Source organism: Mixophyes fleayi, chromosome 4, assembly GCF_038048845.1.
Source record: "Mixophyes fleayi isolate aMixFle1 chromosome 4, aMixFle1.hap1, whole genome shotgun sequence".
In the NCBI taxonomy this organism is placed as follows: domain Eukaryota; kingdom Metazoa; phylum Chordata; class Amphibia; order Anura; family Limnodynastidae; genus Mixophyes; species Mixophyes fleayi.
This window is the reverse complement of record NC_134405.1, coordinates 269427052-269453580: the sequence shown is the minus strand read 5'-3', so window position 1 is coordinate 269453580 and position 26529 is coordinate 269427052. Positions and strand designations below refer to the sequence as shown.

At 40.9% G+C, this 26529-nt stretch overlaps 1 protein-coding gene across 1 annotated transcript in view; it reads left to right on the top strand.

Annotated features, from left to right (window-relative positions):
* FSTL4 (follistatin like 4) overlaps positions 1-26529 on the top strand; it is a 1520806-nt gene that overhangs the window by 853257 nt on the left and 641020 nt on the right. The window contains exon 5 of the mRNA XM_075209744.1: positions 4268-4458. Coding sequence (XP_075065845.1) covers positions 4268-4458 — 191 coding nt within the window. The remainder of the gene's footprint in view (positions 1-4267; positions 4459-26529) is intronic.

Here is a 26529-nt window from a genome sequence, read left to right as displayed (position 1 = left end):
TGTCTTAGTTACCAGATCATAACCTGTTTTCTAGTTACTCAATTGTATATTAGACAGCTGTAACTATCTGAATTATACATTTGTGATATAAATATATCATAAAATATTTATGAAACCTTTCTATTTATCCAAACTTTTACAGTGTCAAATAGTTTAACTTTTAAATTAACTTTCAAGTCAAATAAAGTCATATTGCCTTTACCTGTTTGTAGAATTATATAACATTGGTAAAAAACATTTTAGAAAAGATGTGTTCACATATGGAAAAAAGAATAATAATGATGTTACTCTTTTAAATAAGTATAATGATAATTTGTGATAGCTGAACAATGGTTTAACTCTATGGATTGGCATGGATGAGTTTATCATGTACATTTTTGTGAAAATATGGTTTGTTTTACCTAATGTGCTTTTGATGCATGTTAATTCTAGATTTAAGATTGTTGTTTAAATAATAAGTAAAAAGCAATTTTCATTTTTTAAAATTTCCCTCACTTGAACAAGGTTTTCCAATTGATAAGCTCAGTCCTTGGTCACTCGATCTCTCCCACGCCAGAGTTGGCTCTATTACAACAGTATACCCCTGCTCTTCCACGTTGGGATAGATATGTGATGGGCCAGGTGTTGATAGCAACCAGAGCAGCTATCGCTCAGGCATGGAAGCAATCTCTCCCCCGACCACTGTCCAAAGTGATCTCTAAAATTAACTTTAACTTTGAAATGGAAACCTTAGGTGTTCCATATTCTACGTCAACATCATCCCCGCTGGTCAAGTGGAGAGCTTGGCATATCTATGTAACTGAAAGGGAAGGAGCCCCGTCACGTTCCCCAGACTCGCCCACTAACGACACTGGTGAATGAGTCATTGTATGTAGGTTATTAGCTGGGATTACTATATTTGGCAAGTAGTCAGGAAGATAAGGCTTTGATTTTGTATGCTTTCGGTGTTATTGTGTTCCATTCCCACTATGTACCCCCCTTTTTTTTTTCTGTACCCCTTTGAAAAAAATCCATTAAAACCGATAAAAAAATGTATTTGTTAAAAAAAAATTCCTCACTCAAACTAGTAGAACTAGCGAACTGGGAGCTCTTTCTTCTGAATCCCCCCCCCTCCTCGCACTCTTGGACAATTGTGGACCAGGGCGGCTCTCAGAGTCTCAGGAAAGCTGAATGGATTTAAATTAGATTCCCAGATACACTGCCTGCAAACTTACCTAAAATAAAAATATTCCAGGTGTTCTAGCTATGTAGGCTCAGGCTCAGCAAGGGTAAGTTGACTTGGGATCCCAGTAGCACTCCCCATTTAGGAGATAATGGAGTTTTGGATTAAAATAATCTTCACAGCTTTCTCCTCTCTTCATTTGACATATGGGGGTAAATGTATCAAGCTGAGAGTTTTCCGGCAGGTTTGAAAAGCAAATCAGATTCTAGCTATCTTTTATTTAGGACATTCTACAAAATGATAACTAGACTCTGATTGGTTGCTATAGGCAACATCTCCACTTTTCAAACCTGCCAGAAAACTCTCAGCTTGATACATTTACCCCCTGATCTATTTAATTCCATGATTCCTAGGTGTTATTGCATTCAACTGTACTTGTTTGAACCCAAATTGCCATATTTCTTTTTATTCATTGTCTTACTGAGTATAAGTCAATTTTCTGCAAAGGTACACACCTTTGTACGTAAAAAAAAGTTAACAAAATAAAATAATTTTACTTATGTTTGGTTCTGAGCCAATGCGGTGTTCAATATTTGACTCCCAAGAAATTGTGGGACACAATAATGGTCCAGGAATAAAATCGATAGGGAACTTCTCATCATATCTTTATCTACGCACAATATTTCTTAGTCTGCAACAATTACATTTAATTGTGCAGTAAAAAATACATACTGATAATGAGCTTTACACATAATGCTCTAGCACTATTTGCAAGTAGATTGCACCAATACACAGATCACAACTAACTTAAGTCACTGTGTGGTTTATGCGTTGCAAAACCTGTTACAGGAAGTTTCATTAACCCTTGGCATCAGAAAAACCTTACAGTCAGCACCTACATACATCATACAGGCATGATTTACCATATGTTAACCATGTGTTGAGGACTTAAGCTCTATTTGTTAAACCTTACATTTCAACATACAAGTGTCAAATAGAATGTTGGCGCATTGCACTGAGAGGAGGCTTAGAAGCAAACCTTTTCTAAAGTTCAAGATAACATGTTTTATAGATGTACTATATATTAAATAATAATAGTATCACTTGTGGCGTGTCTTTTTTTATTTTTGGGGCCTGTATACCCCAGTCTGACACTGCTGTTAGGGTGGGTGGGGTAGGAAATAATGATCCTCATAATGATCCTCCGACACTACTTACCCCGACATGGAGAGACCGAAGGGACCAGCATGCAGAACGACTTCTTTGTAAACTGACTGGAAGTCATGGTGATCCCTGAAGAAGCCGGCGCAAGCTGATGACGTCACCGATAACTGCGACACACTCATCGGTGCTGCGACCACCTTCACAGCACCGATGACTGCTTTGCGGTTATTGGTGACGTAATTAGCTGGCGCTGGCTTCTTCAGGGTCGCCATGACTTCTAGTCACTTTACACAGAAGTCGTCCTGCAGGCTGGTCGGGGAAGGAGCCCTTCAGTCTCTCCACTTCGGGGTTAGTAGTGTCGGGGTAGTCAGCATCGATATGCTGACTAGAACTGGTTAGGGTGTGTCTTAAAACCTGAGTATTATTTTTTTTAAATTATTTTTATTTATGCAACACTAATAGAAACACAATCAACAATGTGCAATAAAAAACAATAACAATATACATTAAACTGGTACAAAACATTATAAAATAAAAGCAGAACATTTTGTACATTTCTTGTTGTAAATTTTTTAATATATTTTCTGTTATTGTGATTTTTATCTTCTCCATATTTATATCTACAACACTATTTTCAAACCTAAATATTAAACAGAGAATAAATATGAGCTTAACTAAGAAAACCCCCACAGGGGGTAAGCTTTACCAAGGAGCTATAAAAAAAGTTAAAGGTTAAGATTGGGAGGGGGTGGGGAGGGGGATACCTGATCTACTTAATCTAACCCATCCAAATAATATACAACTCAAATCTGCAGTCCAAGAACTGACACATTTTTTCAAAGATTCTTTTTAGGGTATGCTGATTTCTTATGATTATGCCTTCACTGAATTACTTCAGTTATCTGGAATATCACTACCCACCCCCATTATACTGATGTGAGGATTGCACATCCTAGTAGGTTCTTTGAAATAACCTTGTCAGATTGTTGCAAACAAAATGCAGTTTATTATGTAGATGGCAATACAGACATGTGGATATACTATCACCAGACAGATGTGATTCTTTGTAAGTACAGCATACACATGCAACAGAAACTTAGTTCCTAGTCACTAATTCAAGAACGCACCAATACAGTCTAAAAACACAGGTTATATTTTCTTCAATATTCCCCCAGAGGTGGAGCTAGTAGTGGGCAGATTAGGGGTGGTACCCAGCTTGTGATAGGTGTGAAATTGATAATGTTTAACCCTGCATGCCCTCTCCCATGGTGGTTGGGGACCATTGGCTTCTTGTGGAGAAAGTGCCTAGTAGTCTAATCCAAGCCACTAGTATACAATGACATTGTTGGCTATCCATGAAAAGGTTCATAGTATCTGCATATAGTAGTTGTTTAATCTAGACCTATTGATCTATTTACCTCTAATTAAACAGTAAACCTGGCCACATTTAAGAATAACTTGTCTAACTGATAGAACAATTGATATAAATCTGCATAGCATACGATAACATATGTTAGCAAATGCATAGGAATAACAAATGACAATAAACTGTAAGGCAGGGAGACGATGACAGCTCAGAGTACACAGAAAGGGGCGATGGATAGTAAGTGTCTTTATGTTTTATAGTAAATGTATTAATCAATAATAACCTATGTATTCAGGACTGTACCACCCATGAAAATTGTCAAACATCAACAATGCAAACATCCATCTATCAAGAATGGGTAGTAGAAATTTATATTGTGGTTAAGAGCAGAAGTAATATAGTTTAGGTTTTGCAATAATACAGATAGCAGCACATTACTAGAATGTAGTTATTTGGTGAAGAAGTGTATAAATGATGTATGCATAGAAATGGTGGCTAAAAGACTTTAAAAATATACAGTATAATATTGCTGAATTAATTATCAGCAATAATAAATAAGCCTCTCTCTCTTTTAGGTGACGCATGCACAATGACTGACTATACTCGACTCAAGAACATTCTTCTCGATCTTCAGACTAATCGGAAGAAGGAGGAAATTAGCCCTCTGAAAGATACAATATCTAAAAAGCGGGCACTGGTAGAAGATATATTTAACTGTTTGGATTTAAACATTGATGGTCATCTGGACAGCACTGAACTGGCTCAGGTGGGCATATTGGTGGCTGAAAACTGAATTATGAAGGGAATTGTATTTTTCATTCAAAGTGTAAATTGAATATAACACAGTAGAATTCTTGTGAGAAAAAAACAGTTTCCAATGCCTGCCTAACATGAGAAAAAAATAAGCAATATGTCTTGAATTACAAATTCTACCTTTTTAAATGCTTTGGGAGTCAAAATATTTTATCTAAGAACATTTTAAAATTCCCTACAATCAAATGGGCATCCTTTTTAAACCACTATAATGATTAATGTTTCTGAAAGTATCTCTGCTCTCTTAAAATGCATATTTAGCAAACATATTTTGAATTAAAATTATACAAGGCAATGCAACCACTATACAAACAAATCAGTTTAATATTCAAGTTACAGCTAAAATCTTTGTTTTATCTTGTTTTGTTCTTCAATTCCCAACTTGGCGATTCAAGCAGGAGATTTCTGAATGTTCTAATCATAGGAGAACAGGCCTACTCTAATTTGTTACCTGCCATTTCTATTAATGTAATGAATAAGTATGCAAAACAGGCATCTATGTCCTTTAAGGGAATTAAATTAAACCTAGAACTTTTTGGAAGATGAATTCTAGTTATAAAAAAAAAATACTATATAGCTATAAGCAAATTATGTTGTAAACATGGTTTCATTAAGAGTAATTTATAAAAATGCAGACCTGGGATCCTGTATATAAATGTAATTTTGTGACATTACACTGTGTTATTTGTGCAAATAAAAATGTTGATGTCTGTGGGGGTGTAAAATGTGGCTTAAGTTGAAAAGAGTTGGTAATATTGAGGTATTACCTGCTGATTGTAGGCCATTTGCAGCAAGACAGCCTCCTCTTCTGCACGCTCTCTCCTATAGGGGCATGCTGCTGTTTGGTGTGCCCTGGTTGAGGTTTGGTTCTTTGGAGACCTTTATGTGGTGACTCGAACTACATTGACTAGGGCTGTCAAATATCCTTAAACATCAGTTCAGTAGGTTAAAGCACAACTGTACCACCCAGGCCAAGTTTCAGTTGCAAGCACAGGACATATCCTGTGCTTAATTTTGCAATTAAGTTCCTAAGCAGAGGATATCCCAGGAATTTGGTGGAAGAAGCAGTTTAATCAAGGGGACGTTTTATTGATCCCCAGTAAAGATACAACTAATTTGAAAAATAAAAGTGAATTTACCATAGAAACTAGATTCATTTCCAACTACAGTACCCAATCTCATCAAACAAAACGGGTTATCTGAAAATATTATATAGATCCAGTTTTGAAATCTTTATTGCCCAAAAGTCCTTTGATTATTTTTTTTTTAAATAATATTCTAAAAAACAAACTAGCTTCAAATCATTTACAGAAACCCAAAGAATGGTTACCATCAAATCCATTGGGATGAGACTGTTGAAATAGGACAATCTGTACAACTTGTGCTTTTTTTTCAGAATGAAACATATGAAATTGTTTCCACTATTTGGGGTTAAAGATTCAAGATAAATTGTGAAACTACATATATTATTTATTTTCTGCAGTGACTGTGTTCACTGCAGTATGTTGTTCACACCACTCACTCTCTTAAAAATAGGTTCATGGAACATAGGAGGAATATCCTGACAGGGGTCAATTCACGTAGTGTTTCAAAACACTTCACTGCAGTATATAGCCATTCAGATAACAGACAGCAGAATTTAGGAGAAGAAGGTTATGCCTCAGGGAGGACTTCTGGATGTTTAGGTTGTTTAGGTTGCAAGCCAAAGGGCTTCAATGAGAGTGAATTTAGATATTTCCAATAAATATTGTGGTATATCTCTTCTCCCCTTCTTCCCTCCCTCCTCTAAATTTCCTGTTTTCCTTTCGCCTCTCCTTTTTATTTCCTCTTTTTTTTCTCTTTTATTTTGATATCTTTCATATCTTTTAAATGTATTATCAATAATATATACATACACATATACTGTGTGTATACATTATATATATATATATATATATATATATATATATATATATAGATAGATATGGATAGATAGATATATATATATATATATATATATATATATATATATATTAAAACATTATATACATATAGGGGCAAAGGGGGTAATTTACCACAGTTTGATGACAGCAGCTGGTTAAAAAGACTGGAGTAAGGAGTCACTACCAAATGCTAGCTGTCACCAAGGCCCAGATGGAGAGTAATGGACTATTACGGGTGGAGCTCAGTCAACTCTGACAGAGTGAGCATGAGTCAGTTGTCATACAAAGATGACATCCTCGGTTGATGTCGAGGCATTTCTGTTATGGTTTGAAAGGACGGCCACTCAGCTTAATTGGCCAACAGGTGAATGGGTGGCAAAAGTGGCTCCTTATTTGATGGGCAAAGCCCAGCGGGCCTATGTGGACATGCCTGAGGACTAGGAAGCCGACTTTCAGCAGCTAAAAGCTGCAATCTTGGCGCTAATAGGGGTGACAGGGCCCAGGAAGGCACAATGATTTTATGACTGGCAGTTTAGATCGGGATTCGTAAAACGTGACCAGCGGGCAGACCTGGCAAAATTAACAAAGAGTTGGTTGGAGCCCAACTGAAATACACAGGTCAGAATGTTAGAAATCCTGGCTATCGACCATTGCGAGCGGAACCTAAGTTAGGAATTACAGAGATGGGTTCTACAGACTGCCCCTCAGTTGTTTGAGGAACTTGTGACAGATATTGACAGTTGAAAGTTGTCAGATCGGACTTCAGGCTGAAACCAGCACCAGAAGCTGGAACAGAACACAAGGTGACCCCAGAATTTCTTAAAAAAGAACAACCCAGATAAGCCAATTTGGTCCAAGTCTTCGGAATTAGCCTGGAATGATTTTACTCACAGGAGCACCTCATGGGTGTGACTGCTGACGCTGAATGGCAACCAAATGATAGTTAGTTCTGGTGAGTTTAGTTAGTGTCTGGAAGCCATGGAACATTTACTGATTGTGTTACAGTATTGTGACAAAATAAAACAGCAACTGGTTAAGAAAACCGGAGTAAGGAGTAACTAATTTGGTAATTCTTACTATATATATATATATATATATATATATATATATATATATTACTTATTTATCATGAAGTGCAAGTGTTCTAAAACATTTTGGAGGCTGGAGCGGTTAAATCAGTTTACACAATAGATACAAAACAAAAAACGGAAATGCCACACAGGTTTTTTAGACCAATATCATCGGGTGTAGTGTAAAATAACCGTGTGCCAAAGCAAAATACGGTATATAGAAGACGTATCTGATATATTTGATGGAGTAGGTAGGAGTCTTCCTTATCAATTTTTCATACCATGATGATTAATCCAACAGTGGACTAGAACTCAAAAAGAGAAACAATATTGTGGTATGTTAATGTCATTACAAATTTTGTTAGCTTCTGTGACTCTGAAACTAATATTCAGTCTCCAAACGTATGAACAAATTATTTAATCTACAAGATCATGGGATAAATGTATCAAGCTCTGATTTTGAAAATCCTGCGATTTTCTCGGGAGAGTTGAAACTCACTGAGATTTGTTGTAAAACCGCCAGAGATGTGTTTCTGTCAAAATCGCTGATTCAAAAATCACCAGAGATCAAAGTCCCAACTGTCTGCAACTCTAGCTATACAAGTCTCCCGAGTTTGTTTTAAAAATCGCTAGATACAACACACTGCCTTCTAGCTGCAAAATTAATAAACATATCACTGCTACACTGCCTGCCTATAGAGCCGCAACTCCCGGAGGCTGTCAAAGGTTAAAAAACAGATAAATGTTGAAAATAAAAAATGTGTGGTGTCCCCCCCGTCCGACCACTATTATCCCTAGTGCTGCCAGCCTACTGCTGGTTGCTCAAAAATCAGGGAAAAATTTGTGTTGGGAGTTTGATACATTTACCACCTCTATGAAGATTGTAAGTGCGTACACACTACATTATCAGAAGCTGATTGCAATGAGATTATTAAGCAGCATGACCAACCAAATGAAGCGACAAACAGCAGTTTGGAACGACAGACGTTCATCGTGTAAGTATACACACTAATGCAATATGTGGTCGAGCTCTTGTTTATCGGGGGATTGGGCCTATAGTTGGCTGTAAAACCCCCAATGTGTACCTAGCCTAAGTTGGCCAGGTAGCAATGTTATCAACAAATTGGGAAACCGGACCTGGGAGGCAATAAATTACAGAAACATGAAGGTGGAGAGGAGAAAGAGAATGGATGGATAGCTTGGACTTTAGGGAGAAAGAGAGGGAGGCTTCTGATTCAAAAGGTACAATGTGGAGAAAGTAGAATGCTTACTCCACCACCTTGTCTGTTTCTGGATCTGTGAGTATGGCTGAGGGAGAGTCCTGCATAGCAGAGAGATGCAGTGAATGTAGTGTCAATGGAGGTAAGCAAAGCTTCTATAATGGCAAGAAGGCTGCAGGATTTTGAAATGAATAGGTCACGGTTGAATGCAAGTTTGTTAAAAACAGATATCACATTCCTGTCACGAGCCGCGGCGGCCGCGGGCACCGCCGCGACTCAGTTCCTGTTTCTTCTGACGTCCCGGCTGTCGCTATGGCAACCGGGACGTCACTTCCGGAAATCCGGCCCGACCGTTGCCAGGGCAACGACCGGATGCCGAGAACTTTACCCAGGCGCTCTGGGCGCAATAAACAGCTGGGCACATGCGCAGTCTAGGGCAACCTATAGGAATTAATCAGGCAGGGGCTGTGACTTGTTTCAGAGCTAGGCTCTGATTGGCTAGCAGGGGTATTTAGGGCAGTGAGGACTGAGCCTCACTGCCGGTTATAGCCTTCTGTCCTCAGTTCTGCTACCTGCTTGTGCTCCCTGTTTGGTTACTATTACCGTTTATTGACTACCCGTGTTTGACCTCTGCTTGTTCCTTGACCTTTGAACCCTCGCTTCTGACCCTGACCATTTGCCTGAACTCCGGATTTTGCTCCTTTCGCTTGTGCACCTGACCTTTCGCCTGTCCCTGGATTTCGTACCTGTGCTAGTGTCCTTTTGACCTTGGATCTCTTCCTTGCTTCGGCCTGCCAATCACTCACTCCTGGGTTCTCCTTAAAGTCAGTACACATTACTCGACCCTCGGTCGGCCCGCAGCCAAGTCTGTCCCCACCACTAGGGGCTCCAGCGAATACCGGGCTATTAAAGTAATTCTATCGTTTTAAAATAAGCATTGCCCAATCAATTGTATGTGTTTCCAAAGCACAAAGTTATTTATTGTTAGCAGATGTAAATAGTCAACAATTCAATACATTATTATATTCTAATAAAGTACAGTACAGCACAGCCAATACCAAAAGTTACATACATACATACATACCGCTGCAATCGCTGCGCTTCCATGGGTCCCAATGGAACAGTATATCTGTTAGATAACTGTGGTCAGAGTAGACTGAGAGCCAAAAGGAAGCGCAGCTATATTATATACAGTACAGTGTTACACTTGAACAATAGAGATGACGTAGATTGTTTCTATAGGTCCAGATGTTGGGTGGGTCCAGGCCAGACAGGTAATAGGTTGATTCAATCTAAGGAATCCAAAGGTGGGGGTCTTCTCTCCAGGGGGTCTGCTCCTTTCATAGCCAGTATCATACAAAGGTTTACTCTCTAATATCAATAACTAAAGTATGCAATGTGCGATCTCTTCGCCGACTGCACCGGACAGCTGCTGATGATTAGGGCTTCAATATGATATCAGGCATGACACCTTTCCTATAACCTAAACCTTTAATAACACTACACTGTACATATAATCACTATATATATATATATATATATATATCTATATATATCTATATATATGGACTAATAATAAACCGAATACTATCTGCTCCTGAATTACAGTGTAACAGAACCAATATGAAATGATATAAATAACTAACTGTTGTAATGCGAGTGTGTGCGTGCGTATTTTACCGTGCGATCGTATCACGCCACGTAACACGTGGTGTACGCTTCGCAGTACGCACGGATATCCAATATTAAACCAATATACTTTCGTTCATCCAATTATTTGACTTCAACAGTCCACCCTTTGATGATAAAATAAACTATCACCTTAAAGATGTTATATGCAGGATCTCAGTACCACGTTTCATTGTTATGTAATACAAATCCCCCTTGGTGTATGTCCACGCTGTTTGTAGATCTAAACAAGTTATCATAAGAGAAAGTCTTAATCCTCTAAATGACTTCTTCTTTTACTATAAACCGTACACTTCTGGAGCTTGGAGATAACCTTTTGTATGCCCTTCAAGGGTGCAGTAAAACACTTAATACATTATTTGGAAAGGTACAAGGTACAGTAGAACATGTATCAGCTATACAGAATTCTCTACTACAGTTCTTCAAGTTTAACAGGTTCTTCTGTCCAACGCATGTCTTTAAGCTCAGAATACATTTAAACACTTCATATTCATCAATAGCATTATCCTATGTCTATCAATAATGTCATATACAATCTCCTTCAGCTTGCATTAATATACAGACTTCTAATAATGTCATCTGTTCTTTTCATCAACACTTGTGGGCGGGCTATTGTCTGTTCGTTCTTCCCAGTCTCCCAATACTCAGATTGAACAGTGATCGGTTTGCAAAGCATTGGGAGACTTCAGACTAAGGGACCTAGGTGTCCTACTTCTTCCCCTAGTGACCTCCCACCCATAGTTCGGGTACCTCAAGAATATTTAGTGGAAAGAGAACGAATCCTACTTGATATAATCACTGAGGCACATGTGAGCACGCCCAGCACTTTGTTTGGTCTAAAACCTTACCCTCCCAAGAATGATAATCATTCTCAAGGATGCCTGCTCAAGTCCGAATATCACTGGACTGGCATCGCTGGGTGTATCTCTTTTTTAACCATGGGGTCGCCGTACTTACGGACGTAATGCTACTCAGACAATAGCGCCTCGCACTTTCTCCAAGCTCCAAGGTTTCTAAATTTTCCTTTACCCCTGAATTGAATAGAGTAATTGGCTGGACTGATTATGCTACTAACTTCTTCCTCCCCAATACCTCCTTATCATTACCTGAACCAGTCTCTGTCACCTGCTAATAATCAAAAGAATTAACCGTCCTGAGAAGAGAAGGAAATGAGAGAACACAAAACAGGAAAAACTACAACTTCATGCTGGACAACAGTCTAAGCCTTTGGCTCAGGTGCTACTAACTGCATTCGAGGCCTCTCAGAACAGATTCATGAGTGCACTTGGACCCTTCTTTGAGTGTTGGCCCCTCTGCAGTGGGTGGAATGGGCACCAGTGTGTCTCTGCTACCCTTGAAGCCGTGATGCTGGTAGCCCACACCTGGTACCTGTCTGTCAAATAACCTAAGCTTAAGATATTTCTGCTCCACAACTTACTCTCCCGATCCAACATCCTGACAGTTAGTTTGACCTTTCAGGAAACAGTGTTTTGGACGTTCTTGGTTGCTGTCTCACTATTTACCTTCTCTCAAGATCTAACCTAGCCTCCCAGTTACAATCTCATCTCACGAAGGGTCAAGAACATTTAAAAAACTGACAGGTTAGGAGTCTGCCCAAGAGTGATCTCTTGGTAGTGGGAAAGGACTAGTGGCCGAAGCTATCAGTCACTTCAATCAAGTTCCAACTCTTATTCTATTCAATTCGTTCTACCGAGTACCACTACTTTATGTTCACACTGGTTTATGGTTAATTGAAAGTATGTGATTTGTTACCACTACTCATACATTATACCTCTATTATCAATAACATGAATACCCCTATCATCTATTATAACTCTAGGACTATCACATTGAATAACAAAAGCTTTGAGTATGATACAGTAATACATTAGACACATTTCAATACACCTCTACCCAGACATATTTCATTGGTACACCAGTGTATACTTGAGGATCCTGCATGGTGGTAATTGGATGACGTGTATTTGTTTTACCTGGAGGAAAACCCATCAGCAGGGGGGATATGGGATGGCTCTATTGATCTACCTTGTCCATCTCTCCAGAGTCCGCCAGACTCCTCACCACATCTCTTCACCTTCCAGATAGTTTATCCCTCAGGTAACACAAATCTTCCTATATTAACCAATATGTGTATGCGTGCATGTGTGTGTTCACATTTTAAAACTTAAAACAATACAACGAAAAACAAAACAAAACATAGATTTGTTAACTGTAACATAAAACCCTGCTGTCTATTTGACAGCTATGTTCGCCCTGGTGTGACAGCCATGTATGGTCGTGTGTGTAAGTGTGGACCTTACTAGCAGCTACTTCAGTTGGTAACTGTGTCACTGTATAAAGTCCTCTATGTAGTGTCCTAATCATGTGCTGGTATTGCTATAAAACGATTTCTCAGTCACCTCAACATCGCCCTCTAGACTAGAAAAATGCTAAAGACCAATGTATATCAATCGATTTTCCCTCTACCAACTCACATGTCATTCTCAGTACCTCATATTCAGCTACTTGACTAGGTGGGAAAGGCAAAGGGGTCTTTTTCTATAACACTTTCTTCAAATATAACAGTATCCAGTACATGCCTGTCTAACAGTGAAAAATATAAAACATGAAAATACTATATTTTCTAGGGTTTCACATTATGTCGTATCTTGTGATAAAAATCCTACTCCAATGTTCTATACAGAGATGCATATCTGTATGCCTATGCATATCTGTATGCCTATATGCGACGCGTCCGTCAATCCACCCTTTGTTGAGGAACCGAATATCGTAAGCGTTGCATACCTGCCGGTAACGTAACTCCTAACTCACGAGCCCCCAAATTATTAAAGTAATTCTATCATTTTAAAATAAGCATTGCCCAATCAATTGTATGTGTTTCCAAAGCACAAAGTTATTTATTTTTAGCAGATGTAAATAGTCAACAATTCAATACATTATTATATTCTAATAAAGTACAGTACAGCACAGCCAATACCAAAAGTTACATACATACATACTGCTGCAATCGCTGCGCTTCCATGGACCCCAATGTTAGATAACTGTGGTCAGAGTAGACTGAGAGCCAAAAGGAAGCGCAGCTATATTATATACAGTACAGTGTTACACTTGAACAATAGAGATGACGTAGATTGTTTCTATAGGTCCAGACGTTGGGTGGGTCCAGGCCAGACAGGTAATAGGTTGATTCAATCTAAGGAATCCAAAGGTGGGGGTCTTCTCTCCAGGGGGTCTGCTCCTTTCATAGCCAGTATCATACAAAGGTTTACTCTCTAATATCAATAACTAAAGTATGCAATGTGCGATCTCTTCGCCGACTGCACCGGACAGCTGCTGATGATTAGGGCTTCAATATGATATTAGGCATGACACCTTTCCTATAACCTAAACCTTTAATAACACTACACTGTACATATAATCACTATATATATATATATATATATCTAGTCTTCGAGGCATTAGGTCTACTATATGATGACCCGGACCGTATGGCCTCCGCTAAAGATCATCTACGGGCCTTGAAACAAGGCCGGCGGTCGGCAGAGGAATACTGCGCTGAATTTCGTAGATGATCACCTGATAGTGGATGGAATGACCCCGCCTTACGTAGTCAGTTCCGTCTAGGTCTGTCGGAACAGATTAAAGACTCTTTGGTGCAATACCCGACTCCTACCTCATTGGAGGATCTGATGCACCTCGCCATTAAAATTGACAGAAGAATTAAGGAACGCAAGTCTGAGAAGGAGGCATCTTCTCTTCCATCTGCCTTGATTCCTGTTGTCACGGATGACGAGGAGCCTATGCAACTTGGAGCGTATCGTCTCTCCTCTGAGGAAAGAGACAGGAGGCGATCACAAGGCCTATGTCTTTATTGTGGCACTAAGGGCCACTTCTCCCGTTCCTGCCCAAATAAGCCGAGAAAAGAGCATGCCTAGGGAACGAGGGGAAAATTCACCTAGGTCTGCAAATTGTTTCCTCAAAAAATGCTATGTTAATTCCTGCACAACTCACGTCTAGTGCAGGTTTGGTGAAACTGTCAGCCTTCATTGACAGTGGAGCTGCAGGCAACTTCCTTGACATCGAGTTTGCCCGTTTTGCTGGAATTCCGCGGATTAAACTCAAATCTGCCATTACGGTATGTGGCTTGCCAGGGGGCAAGATTACCTGGGAGACCCCGCTACTACAATTGAACATTGGAGCTCTCCACTCGGAATCCATAGTCTTCCTCCTTATTGAATGTCCGTCAGTTCCTTTGATTCTGGGCCACCCCTGGCTATCCCGCCATAACCCTGTCATGGATTGGGTGAAAGGAGAAATTGTCCAGTGGAGCTCTTATTGTACACAGTCTTGCTTGACACTACCTCTGCGTGTGATTCAGCCTATTCCGGAGCAGCTTCCTTCACAGTATCATGACTTCTGGGATGTTTTCTCCAAAAAATCTGCTGACACTCTACCACCGCACCGGGATTTCAACTGTGCCATCGAGCTCATTCCGGGTTCTAAATTACCCAAGGGACTCTTGTACTCTCTCTCCGGTCCAGAGACCAAATCCATGCAGGAATACATTGACGAAAACCTGGAGAAAGGCTTCATCAGGCCATCCAAGTCCCCAGTAGGAGCAGGATGCTTCTTTGTATCCAAGAAGGACGGTGGACTCAGACCCTGTATCGACTACCGAGGGCTGAATCTCATTACGGTTAAGAACACCTATCCCCTTCCTCTCATCTCTGTACTTTTTGACCAACTAAGAGGGGCAACTATCTTCACAAAAATTGATCTTCGTGGTGCCCATAACCTCATACGTATTAGAGCAGGTGATGAGTGGAAAACAGCATTCAACACACTCTCGGGCCACTACGAATATCTGGTCATGCCGTTTGGCCTTAGTAATGCCCCTGCAGTATTCCAGGATTTGATTAATGAGGTATTACATGAGTTTCTTGGACACTTCGTTGTTATCTACTTAGACGACATCCTCATATATTCAGAATCATTGTCAGTGCACCAGGGTCATGTCAGACAAGTCCTACAGAAATTGCGGTAATATCATCTCTACGCTAAGCTCAAGAAATGCGAGTTCGAGGTCCAGAAGGTATCCTTCCTAGGCTATATAATCTCCTCAGAAGGTTTCTCCATGGACCCAACCAAGGTCCAAGCAATCCTGGATTGGGTACAACCAAATAACCTCAAGGCAGTCCAGAGATTCCTGGGATTCGCCAATTATTACAGGAGATTTATTGGTGGCACCTTGAGCCGCAATGGAAGTGATTCAGCTGATTGGTCACCACAGGCAATAACTGCATTTGAAACCCTGAAGAAAGCCTTTGTGTCTGCTCAGGTCCTTAGATACCCGGATCCTAAGGTACCATTTATTCTTGAAGTAGATGCCTCTGACGTCGGTGCTGGGGCCGTCTTGTCACAAAAAAATCCACATACCCACCGCTTACATCCATGTGCCTATTTTTCCCGTCAGTTCTCTTCAGCGGAAACCAACTATGATGTGGGAAACCGAGAGCTGTTGGCTATTAAATGGGCCTTTGAGGAATGGCGACATTGGTTGGAAGGCGCTGCACACCAGATCTCTGTTATCACGGATCATAAGAATCTGCAGAATATACAGTCAGCCAAACGACTGAACCCCCGACAGGCTCGTTAGTCACTGTTCTTCACTTGGTTTAACTTAATAATCACCTACCGTCCTGGTTCTAAAAATGTCCGAGCAGACGCCCTGTCCAGAAGTTTCCTGTCACATCATGCTCCGGTTACTAGTCCAGAGCCTATTGTTCCCATGCCTGTGATCCATGCTGGGTTAACCCAAGACCTAAGCTGTACCCTACAAAGGTTTCAGAAATTGGCTCCTGATAATACTCCAGTAGGAAGCTTGTTTGTCCCAGTTCATCTAAGGAAGGCAGTCCTTGCTGAAGCACACAATATTCAGACTGTTGGGCATCCTAGAGTCTTCAAAACCTTGGAATTTCTTTCCCGTACTGTATGGTGGCCATCTTTGTCTGCTGACATCAAGGATCACGTCCTGTCTTGTGAGGTTTGTGCCAGAAACAAAATTCCCAGGACTCGTCCGGTAGGTCAGTTGGTTCCTTAGGCCATTCCTGCAAAACCATGGACGCACTTGTCCATGGACTTTATAGTGGATCTGCTATTCTCTACAGGACACAATACCATTTGGGTTGTGGTAGAACGGTTTAGTAAAATGTCACATTTCATTCTGTTAACCAGACTCCCTACTGCTCGAGACTTGGCCGTCTTATTTATTCAACATATTTTCCGGCTCCATGGTCTTCCTACTGATATCGTCTCTGATCGGGGGTCTCAGTTCATAGCACAATTCTGGAAATCCTTCTGTACCCTTCTCGGAATCAAGGTCAGTTTGTCATCCGCATATCACCCTCAATCAAATGGGCAAACTGAGAGGGTTAACCAGTCCTTGGAGAAGTTTTTACGTTGCTACACATCAGAGTTCCATGACATCTGGTCCTCCTTGTTACCCTGGGTGGAATTTGCCTATAATAATTCCTGTCACTCATCTACCAAAACCTCTCAGTTTTTTTGCAATTATGGTTCTCACCCCAGGTCTAACTCTTCACTCCAGGTCTCACTCAAGTCCGTTGGTATCCAGGAGATCCGCTCCACTGCCAGGGATCTCAGAGCTATCTGGAAGAAGGTCCAGTCATCATTAAGACAAGCCTCATTTGTGGCAAAAAAAAAATCGGACCGCCATCGTACCATCTGCTCCCTCAAGGTGGGCCAGAAAGTTTGGTTGTCTACAAAAAATATCAGGCTTAGACAGCCTTGCAAGAAGTTAGGCCCGGGCCGTTTTCCATCATTAAGCAGGTAAATTCTGTGGCATTTAAGCTAAAAATTCCGGGCTCCTTGAGAATCCCCAACACGTTTCATTGTTCGCTGTTGAAACCGGTGCTATATCCTAGCCAAATTCAATCTTAAAGTATGCTTGGGGGAAATTCAAGCAAACCACGAAGATACGTGGTACAAAGAATCCTGGATTCTAAAAAAGTGCAAGGGCAGGTGCACTTCCTGGTGCAGTGGAAGGACCGCGGGTTAGAAGAGTGGTCTTGGGTTCCGCGGAGACAACTCCATGCCCCTAAACAGTTGAAGGACTTCTTCAGGAGATTCTCAAGAAAACCTGGATGTCGGGGTCCCTCGACCCCTCCTCAAGGGGGGGTACTGTTACGAGCCGCGGCGGTGCCCAGCCGCCGCGACTCACTCACCTGCGTCCCGGCCATCGCTATGGCGACTGGGATGTCACTTCCGCCTATGACCCGGCCATTGCCGGGGCAAAGGTTGGACGCTTCAGCGCTGCGTCCCGGCAATGAGAGGCCGGGCGCATGCGCTCACTGGACTTACTAGTCTGCGGGCTAATTAATATCGATGCAGGGGGCTGTGTACTATCAGAGCCAGGCTCTGATTGGCTGTGGTCAGTATTTAAGGCAATGAGGTCTGCTACCTCATTGCCGGTTATAGCTTCTTCTCTCCAGTCTGCTGACCTGCTTGTTCCCGTTCCTGTCTACTGAACTTCTGCTTATTTCCCGTCTATGACCCTTGGCTTGGAATTGGACTTCGCTTGTGTAACCTGTGACCCTGACCTCTGGCCTGTTTACCGTTTCTGCTATCTGCTTGTGACCCCTGACCCCGGCTTGTTAACTGGAATTGCTACCTGCTGCCGGCCCTTGACCTCTGCGTGGACCTCACTCTGCTTGCCTGGGTTCTCCCCAGCCGGTACACACTTCACGACCCTCTGTCAGTCTGCAGCCCAGTCTGTCTCCACCACTAGGGGCTCCAGTGAACACCTGATTGGCAGAGTAGATTCCAGGTTGTGTTGTGGCGGCTGGAGGGGTTCCTAACAGTAATATCATATTAGTAGGCAGTTTATGTTAAAATAAATAAATGTTATAAGCCATACTTGACAACTCTCCTGGAATGCCTGGGAGACTCCCGCATTTTGCGAGAGTCTCCCGGACTCCCGGGCGAGTGTGGAAATCTCCCAGATCCCAAACGCCGTGATTCCCGGTGAATCGCTGCGTTTGGCCCCGCCCCCCCGCTGTCAAATGACGCGGTTGCATCATGCCATCACATGGGGCGTGGCCAAGATGACGCCCCCCTCCACTGGCTAGCTCCCGGAAGGGAGCTGAAGAAAGTGGGCAAGTATGTTGTAAGCCATTGGTTACCAAAATTTTGCAGTTCACGGCACCCTTAGAGTCTCCATAATTTTTTCAAGGCACCCCTCCAAAATAATTATCGAAAAAAATGTAACAAGTATTTAGGTCAGGACAAAGATACTTATTTAGTTGTATGCAAAAATAATACACATAAATCCAATATTTTTCAATTATATTTCTGTCAAAGAATAATTTACAGCTAACACACACTGTGCCCCCTGCATCAACACACTCTGTGCACCCTGCATCCACACACTCTGTGCCCCTCTGCATCCACACAATCTGTGCCCCTGCATCCACACACTCTGTATCCACTGCATCTACTCACTCTGTGCCCCTCTGCATCCTTTCTGCCCCCTCTGCATCCACGCTGTGCCCCCTTGCTCTGCCCCCTCTGTATCCCACCGTGGACAGGAAGAAAAACAAAAACAAAAAAAAAAGAAAAACCTACCAATCCGGCAGTGCCCGGGACCCAGCATCCTCTCTCCTGCCGCTTCTCACTGAATATGTCGGGCGTGATGACGTCACGCCCGGCATTCAGTGAGAAGCGAGGAGGGAGGAGGTTGCTGGGTCCCGGGCGCCGCCGGATTGGTAAAAAAATTTTTGTTTTGTTTTTCTTCTTCTTCCTGGCCACCGCACCCCTGTGACAGCGCCGTGGCACTCCTGGGAGCCGCGGTGCACAGTTTGGGAACCTAGGTTATAAGCTATTACAAACAAAACTGAAGCATGAAACAGCTTGTGAAGGTCTGGAGGGTTGCTTCAATCATAGGGTCACCTTTTGCACATCACTGGTGTAAGGGATGAGAAGAGCGCCATTTTAGTTATTGTTTAAGTAGCAGAATGTCTAAGAATACCCCTGATAGGTCAGTTACATTAATTGGGTCAAGTCAGTGACATTGACGTTTAGATGATGGGAATAAGGCAAAATTCAGTTAGCAGCTTGCATTATTGAAATCATTGTTAACTTCTCTGTTAATTAGACTAGGGGGTAAATTTATCAAGCTGCACTTTTGAAAAAGTGGAGACGTTGCCTATAGCAACGAATCAGATTATAGCTGTCATTCTGTATAATGTACTAAATAAATGATAAATAGAATCTGATTGGTTGCTATAGGCAACATCCCGCAGCTTGATAAATTTACCACTAGATGTCTTGACTTTAAAAGAAATACAATCATTTCACATTCACCACTGATAAAATATAATTTTTTTTCTGGGGTGCTTATTTTGTCTTATTAAGAATTGGAAGATGCTACATTTGAGTGTCAGAATTTATTTTTTTATATTGAATCTATGTGTACATTATCATTGATGTTTTTATCTCTACATATATTTATGTAGCATAGGTTGCTTTTTTGAGCAATATAATATATTCTATTATCAAATGTTTTGTGATCAGAGAATGTGTTTTAAAGAACAGTAGCAAATATATCAGATCTTTCACTGAAAGGAACTGTGTTAGCAACAATAAAACAAACTTGATTCACAAAATGTGGCAGTGCAATGTTTCCAGCAGAGGAAGAATAGTTTCACATTACTCCTGTTAACAGCATGACTCAATCAGACGCTTACATACATGATATTTTATCATAGTTAATACTAGTCTTGAGTTTTACTTCAAAATGGATTATTCAGTAACAGGAAACATTACATGGAAATAATAAATACAATATGAACATTATATTGCACTACTAAACAAATGACAAATGCAAATGTTTAATTATAGAACGAGAGAAGTAATTAAAACAAATATTAACTGTGTTATGCCAAATTACTTGTGCTGATATTAATTTACAACATGATACAAATTAGACATTAGCATATTTAAACTTATGGTTTATTATCACATGTATTTTATTTAGATGTCCAGTAATTTGCATAGAACAGTAATTAGTTACATGCGCAAAGAATGTAAATTCTAATTTTCTTGGCATGTGTTTAAATAAGTTGGAGCTACCATTTTACTTGAGAGTCTAAAATATTAAATAAAAAAACAGTGCCACCCACAGGCTGGATTCTAAAATACCATTAACGTTTAATAAATTAGAATTTTAAAAACACAGCAACTTACATGAATAATTTCTATTCCTTGGAAGCCTTTTGTTTCTTTAGGAAGATTAGCCACTATAAAATTATTTTTGCCTGCATAATACACCTTTAATATTGTTTCACATTAAAGTTTGTAATACATTTACTGTAATGCAATATGAAACAGTGCCTTCCTTTAGCCTGTTGCTAAGTTTACCTTTAGAATGAACTTGACCAATGACTGAATTTCTTCATATAAAGTAATGGAGTCAGTGACACCCCAGATGATAAAATTATATTTATCGATAATGTATTTGAATCATGCACCATGTAACAATCATAGTACCCTTGTTGTATTCAGGGCCAGCGCCACGATTAGGTGAACCTAAATTATTTTCAAGGGCATCAATTAGTTAGCGGGTCTTTTAATGCCACCGCTGCACCCCCACATGTATTACGGAATGCAGACATGAAGAAGAAGCAGCCATCAGCTTTTTACATGTGAAGCCTCTGTATGCTGCTCCTCCATGTCACTGTTTTGCTGGGAGTGTGGCACATGGCTATGATGTCACAGCAGAGGGCCACAATCCAATCTGAGAAGCAGAGGATGATGCCCCCACCTCCCACCTGCCAAGGTGACAAGCAACAGCGGTGGGAACACCACTTCAGAGTTGAGGAGGGCCCACACTGATCTGCTTGTACATAAGCAGAAAACCATCATAGCATATTAATTTTAAAACAATGATACAACTCCTTTGAATTAACAACACTTGATGAGAACCCACTATAGTACATTTCCATTTATAATGATTGTCTATTTGTCACAAGCAACAGCGTTGCTCATGACAGCTCATCTTCTTACTCTGGCCGCGCCCGGCTGCTTCTCTGACAGCCGGGACGTCACTTTCAGCAAGGAAGTTGCAGACCTTGCCTAGGTGACCGGTACGCACCTGTCAGTTTGCTGTGTCCCACCACTAGGGCAGAGTGTTGGGGATACGTGCGCAGGATTAATTATTTATTAGTTGCCTCCTTTAGAGCTTTCTACTGGCACCATCCGATCGGTCACTAGTATTATTTAAGGCAGGGAGGGTTTAGCCTTACTGCAGATTATAGCTTCTGTGTATCAAATAGTTGACCAGCTCCAGGTTTACCTGCTAAATACTCTGCCTGAATCTGACTGGTATCTGTTGTGACTGGGCTTGTTTTGGACCCTGCTTCTTTGCTGATTGCCCCTGACCTCTTCCCGATTCTCTGATTATTTGCTTGCAACATGCCCTGACCTTTGGCCTGTTGCTGTTCATTCTATTTGCTATGGACCTACAACCCTCATACTGTTCCTGGATTGTCTCTTATATTCCAGTTATTCCTCCTACCACCAGCACTGCGGTATCAGCACATAAGCTCCTACTACGCTAGAGTTAAGACCTGGGGGCATCCGAGTACCTTTGAGTGCAACAAGCTCTACAGGAAAGGCAGCTGCACTAGGCAAAAACCTCTGTCATCTGTTCTAGGTTTTCATGTCAGTGCTGTTAGCCATAACACTATTTGTTGGTGATCCTGGTATGAAAGGTTTTCACAAACCACATGATATACCTTAAAAGGGGATGGAAACTGCTATTTGTGTCACAATTTCTATCATGATTGGGGATTGTATGTGACTGGGGTCTCCATTCAAGATTATTATTGATAGTCAAGCTCTACAATATATCTCTAACAAATACCCATACCCCCCTTCCACAATTTGTACCTAACAGAAGCCACCTTTATATTAATGTCATATTGGGGGCAGCACTGTGGCTTAGTGGTTAACACTTTTGCCTCACAGCACTGGGGCTATGAGTTTGATTCCTGAACATGGCCTTATTTGTGTGAAGTTTGCATATTCTCCCTGTGTTTACGTAGGTTTCCTCTGGGTGCTCCAGTTTCCTCCCACACTTCAAAACATTCAAGTAGGTTAACTAGCTGCTATTAAATAAATTGACCCTAGTCTCTCTCTGTCTGTGAGTGTGCATGTTAGGGAATTTAGACAGTAAGCTCCAATGGGGGCAGGGACTCATGTGAGTGAGTTCTCTGTACAGTGCCCATGATGATATACTATGTATATACCGGTTCTTCTGCTCTGTCTTTACTCCATATGTCTTCCTGGAGTTCCTGAAGCATTGGTACTTTGTGTTTATTGTTCTGTACTTTGTCACCCTGTTTTGCACTACTGCGGAAAACCTTGTGGCACCCAACAAATAAAGGATAATAATAATAATAATAATAATGTAACATAATAACTTTAAGATACAGCAAGGGTTATTTAGTTTGCTCAAAGGTACAAATGGGAAAAACCATTTCCAATCCATTGCTAGACATTTGTTGATCTCGGTCATTTTCATTGTGTGATCACAGAGGTTTACTTTTCCTTAGAGGCTTTTATTTTTTTTAAAAACTGAGTTCTGAGTTCTATTCAGTAAAAAAAAAACGTCATTAGGTTTGCACACACTCAGTATACAAACAAAAACAGCAGTATTTACAGCAAATGAGGAAGGTGCCAACACACATACCAAGCAAGGTGACTATGAGAATGAGATGGTAATGTTCCTCCCTAATTTAGAGGACATTTGCTGTTTTGTCATCCTGTTAAAATGTAAAACATTACCTTTATATTTAAACAAGCTACCCTATAACATGCCTTAAAAGGCAAAAAGTCTGATTGTTGTCATAAACTGGAATAACCTTTAAAAAGTAGAATATCATTCCAAAAAGTGTCCTCTACTACCATCTACTTTATACATAGATGACACCAAATTCTATCTCTCCTCCTCTTATCTCATGTGACACACTATTTCACTGCTATCTCCACATTGATGTCCAATGCTAACTAAAGCTCAACATGCCCACAAAACAGCTTATCATCTTCCCTATTTCTTTAGTCACCGCCTCTCCTAAATTCTCCCTCCACAGTTTTCTCAGCCTGTAAAGTCCATTGCCTTAACGTTATATTTGATCTCACCTCTGCTTTACTCCTCACGTCTGTTCTCTCTTGCAGTACTGCCACCTCCACCTTAAAAAAAATCTAAATATATACCTTTATCTGACCCAAGATGTCATACTCACTTATGGAATTCCTTAGCATTCTAAATCAGGCTCTCCCTCAGCTCTCAAATCTTGAAAAAACACCTTTTTATTAGAGCCTACTATACTCTTACCTATTCTACTCCCACTGATGCACCCTGTCTACTAACCCAACCTCTAATCTGAGCCACACTCATTTCCCTTGACTCAGGTGTACTATTGTCCTACTAAATTGGAAGCTATCATGAGCAGGGCCCCTCCATTTATTTTCACAAAATCTCTGTTTTGATGTGTATGCTAAGCGTTGACTAACCTTTTAGAAATTATTTGTTTAACAAGTATTGCATGTTAATGCCAAGCAAACAATTTACAGATAATCATTAAAATTTGACCACTAGAGGCACTGTTTCACTAAAGTTTAACTATGATATGTTATTCTAACTCAGCATAGCAATCAGTTCTTAATAATTACAGCAATGTAGACAAATAGGACATGTGCAGAATAACTTGTGCACATTTTATATTTGGTGAAAACAAACTGCATTTAAAAGTGTACAGTTAATTTTTCTCTTCTGTTAAGAAGCATACTAGAGTCATGAGATTTAAGTGAAAACTTCATATAGGCATGCCCAGGGCAACTATCAAGAATTTTGGGGCTTATTATAAAAAACAACAAGTGAAAACATCAGTTTCAATAATTAACTGTTACGGAAATAACTGAGCATATGTACATTCCTGTGCATTATTTGCACTTAAATTATCAAGTGTGAACATTTGCAATAGACATTTTTATTCTGTATATGTACAATGGTCGCAGTGGGGATGTAGGGGTGTATACAGTGCTATGCCATACCCAAACCACCACTTCTTCTACTGCCTGCATTTTAAAACTATAAAATTCCATTCACTTACATTCCAATTACATTTTTCATACTGCTACTTTCACATTTCCATACCGCTACTTCTAAATATCCACCTTGACAACTGTGTATATATCTACATATATATATATTCCATAGACAAAAAAACCTTACGGTTTAACATGTCCGATTAAGGTTCCTTACACACCATCTAAAACATAAAACTATCTCCAAAAAGCAATGAAATTACGACGATTAAGGCAGAAGCCTTAATGGACGTGTTCCTTGAGCAATACAGACATGGTATGTCATCACATACTGCGGTGAGCTGCAGATTCAGCACTATCATGTAGTGAGATTGCTGTCACTCACAAAATGGTGGATCTGCTAATTCACAGATTTGTGTGTTCACTGGAATGTATTCCAGTATACAGTACTATTACAATTTCTTAGTTTAGCTTAATCGTAGTTTAGGGTCTGGGTGTCTTAGAAAGAGACAGTAAAGCAACTTCATAAAAAATTAGACCTACAAAATCCCTACAGAGCATTTTTCCCTCCAAGACTGTGCCTGCTTATTAAAGATACCTGCAGAACATAGCTCATCACCAAACAGTATCTGCTCCCGAAAGATCCCTGCAGAGCATTCCTCTACCCAAAACACTTCCTGCAGCTGACAGACCCCTGCAGAACATCCTTACACTCAACATACTATCCTCTCCTGACAGATCCCTGCAGAGCATTCCTCCCACCAACACTGTACCTGCTCCCAGCAGATCTCTACAGAATATCCCTCCTCCTGTAAGGTTTTTTGTCTATGGAATTTCATAGCTTTTTGTAAAGTTAAAATTTTTACAAAATCTATGTATCTAAATGTGAAATCACCCACCCTCTGCCCACCAACAATTCTCTATCACATGCCACCAGCCCCCTAAATTATTACATGCCCCTCCCGATGCCAACCAGGTTCTCTCACATGACACCCACTTTTCTCACATGCCATCTTCTGCTCATCAGCCTTTCACACATATGGGCCCTTGTTGACCAGCTACTTTTTATATGCCACCACCTATCCACTAGATTTTCTCTCACATGCCACTCCCTGACCATAAACTTCTAATATCAGCCCTGCACACCAGCTATTCTATCACATGCCACCTCACAACCAACAGCTTTTCGCTCACATGCCACCCAACTCACCAGCTATTCTCTCACATTCCAACCTCTGCTCCGGCAGTGACAACTTCACAATTGAAAGAGCCTTCTCCAATCTCTGTACAAAATAGAGCCTTTTAGTGGAACCTGCAACACACGAAAAATCTTCTAGTGACCCCTACACATAATAAAGAGAATCTTCATCTGACCACTGCACAATAGGTAGCGTCTTCACTTGTCCATATACAACACAACACAGAGAGCCAACCTCTGACGCCTGCACAACACATAGAGCCATCCTCTGACGCCTGCACAACACAGAGAGCCATCCTCTGGCCCCTGCACAACACAGAGAGCCATCCTCTGGCCCCTGCACAACACAGAGAGCCATCCTCTGGCCCCTGCACAACACAGAGAGCCATCCTCTGACCTTGCACAATACATAAAGCCATCCTCTGAACCTGCACAATACATATAGCCTTCCTCTGACTCCTGCACAACACAGAGAGCCATCCTCTGACCCCTGCACAATACCTAAAGCCTTCTTTTGACCCCTGCACAACACAGAGAGCCATCCTCTGACCCCTGCGCAATACATAGAGTCATCCTCTGACCCGTGCACAACACAGAGAACCATCCGCTAAACCTGTACAATACAAAGGCCATCCTCTGACCCCTGCACAATACATAGCCATCCTCTGACCCCTGCACAATACATAGAGCCATTCTCTGACCCTGCACAATACATAGAGCCATCCTCTGACGCCTGCACAATACATAGAGCCATCCATTGACCCTGCACAATACATA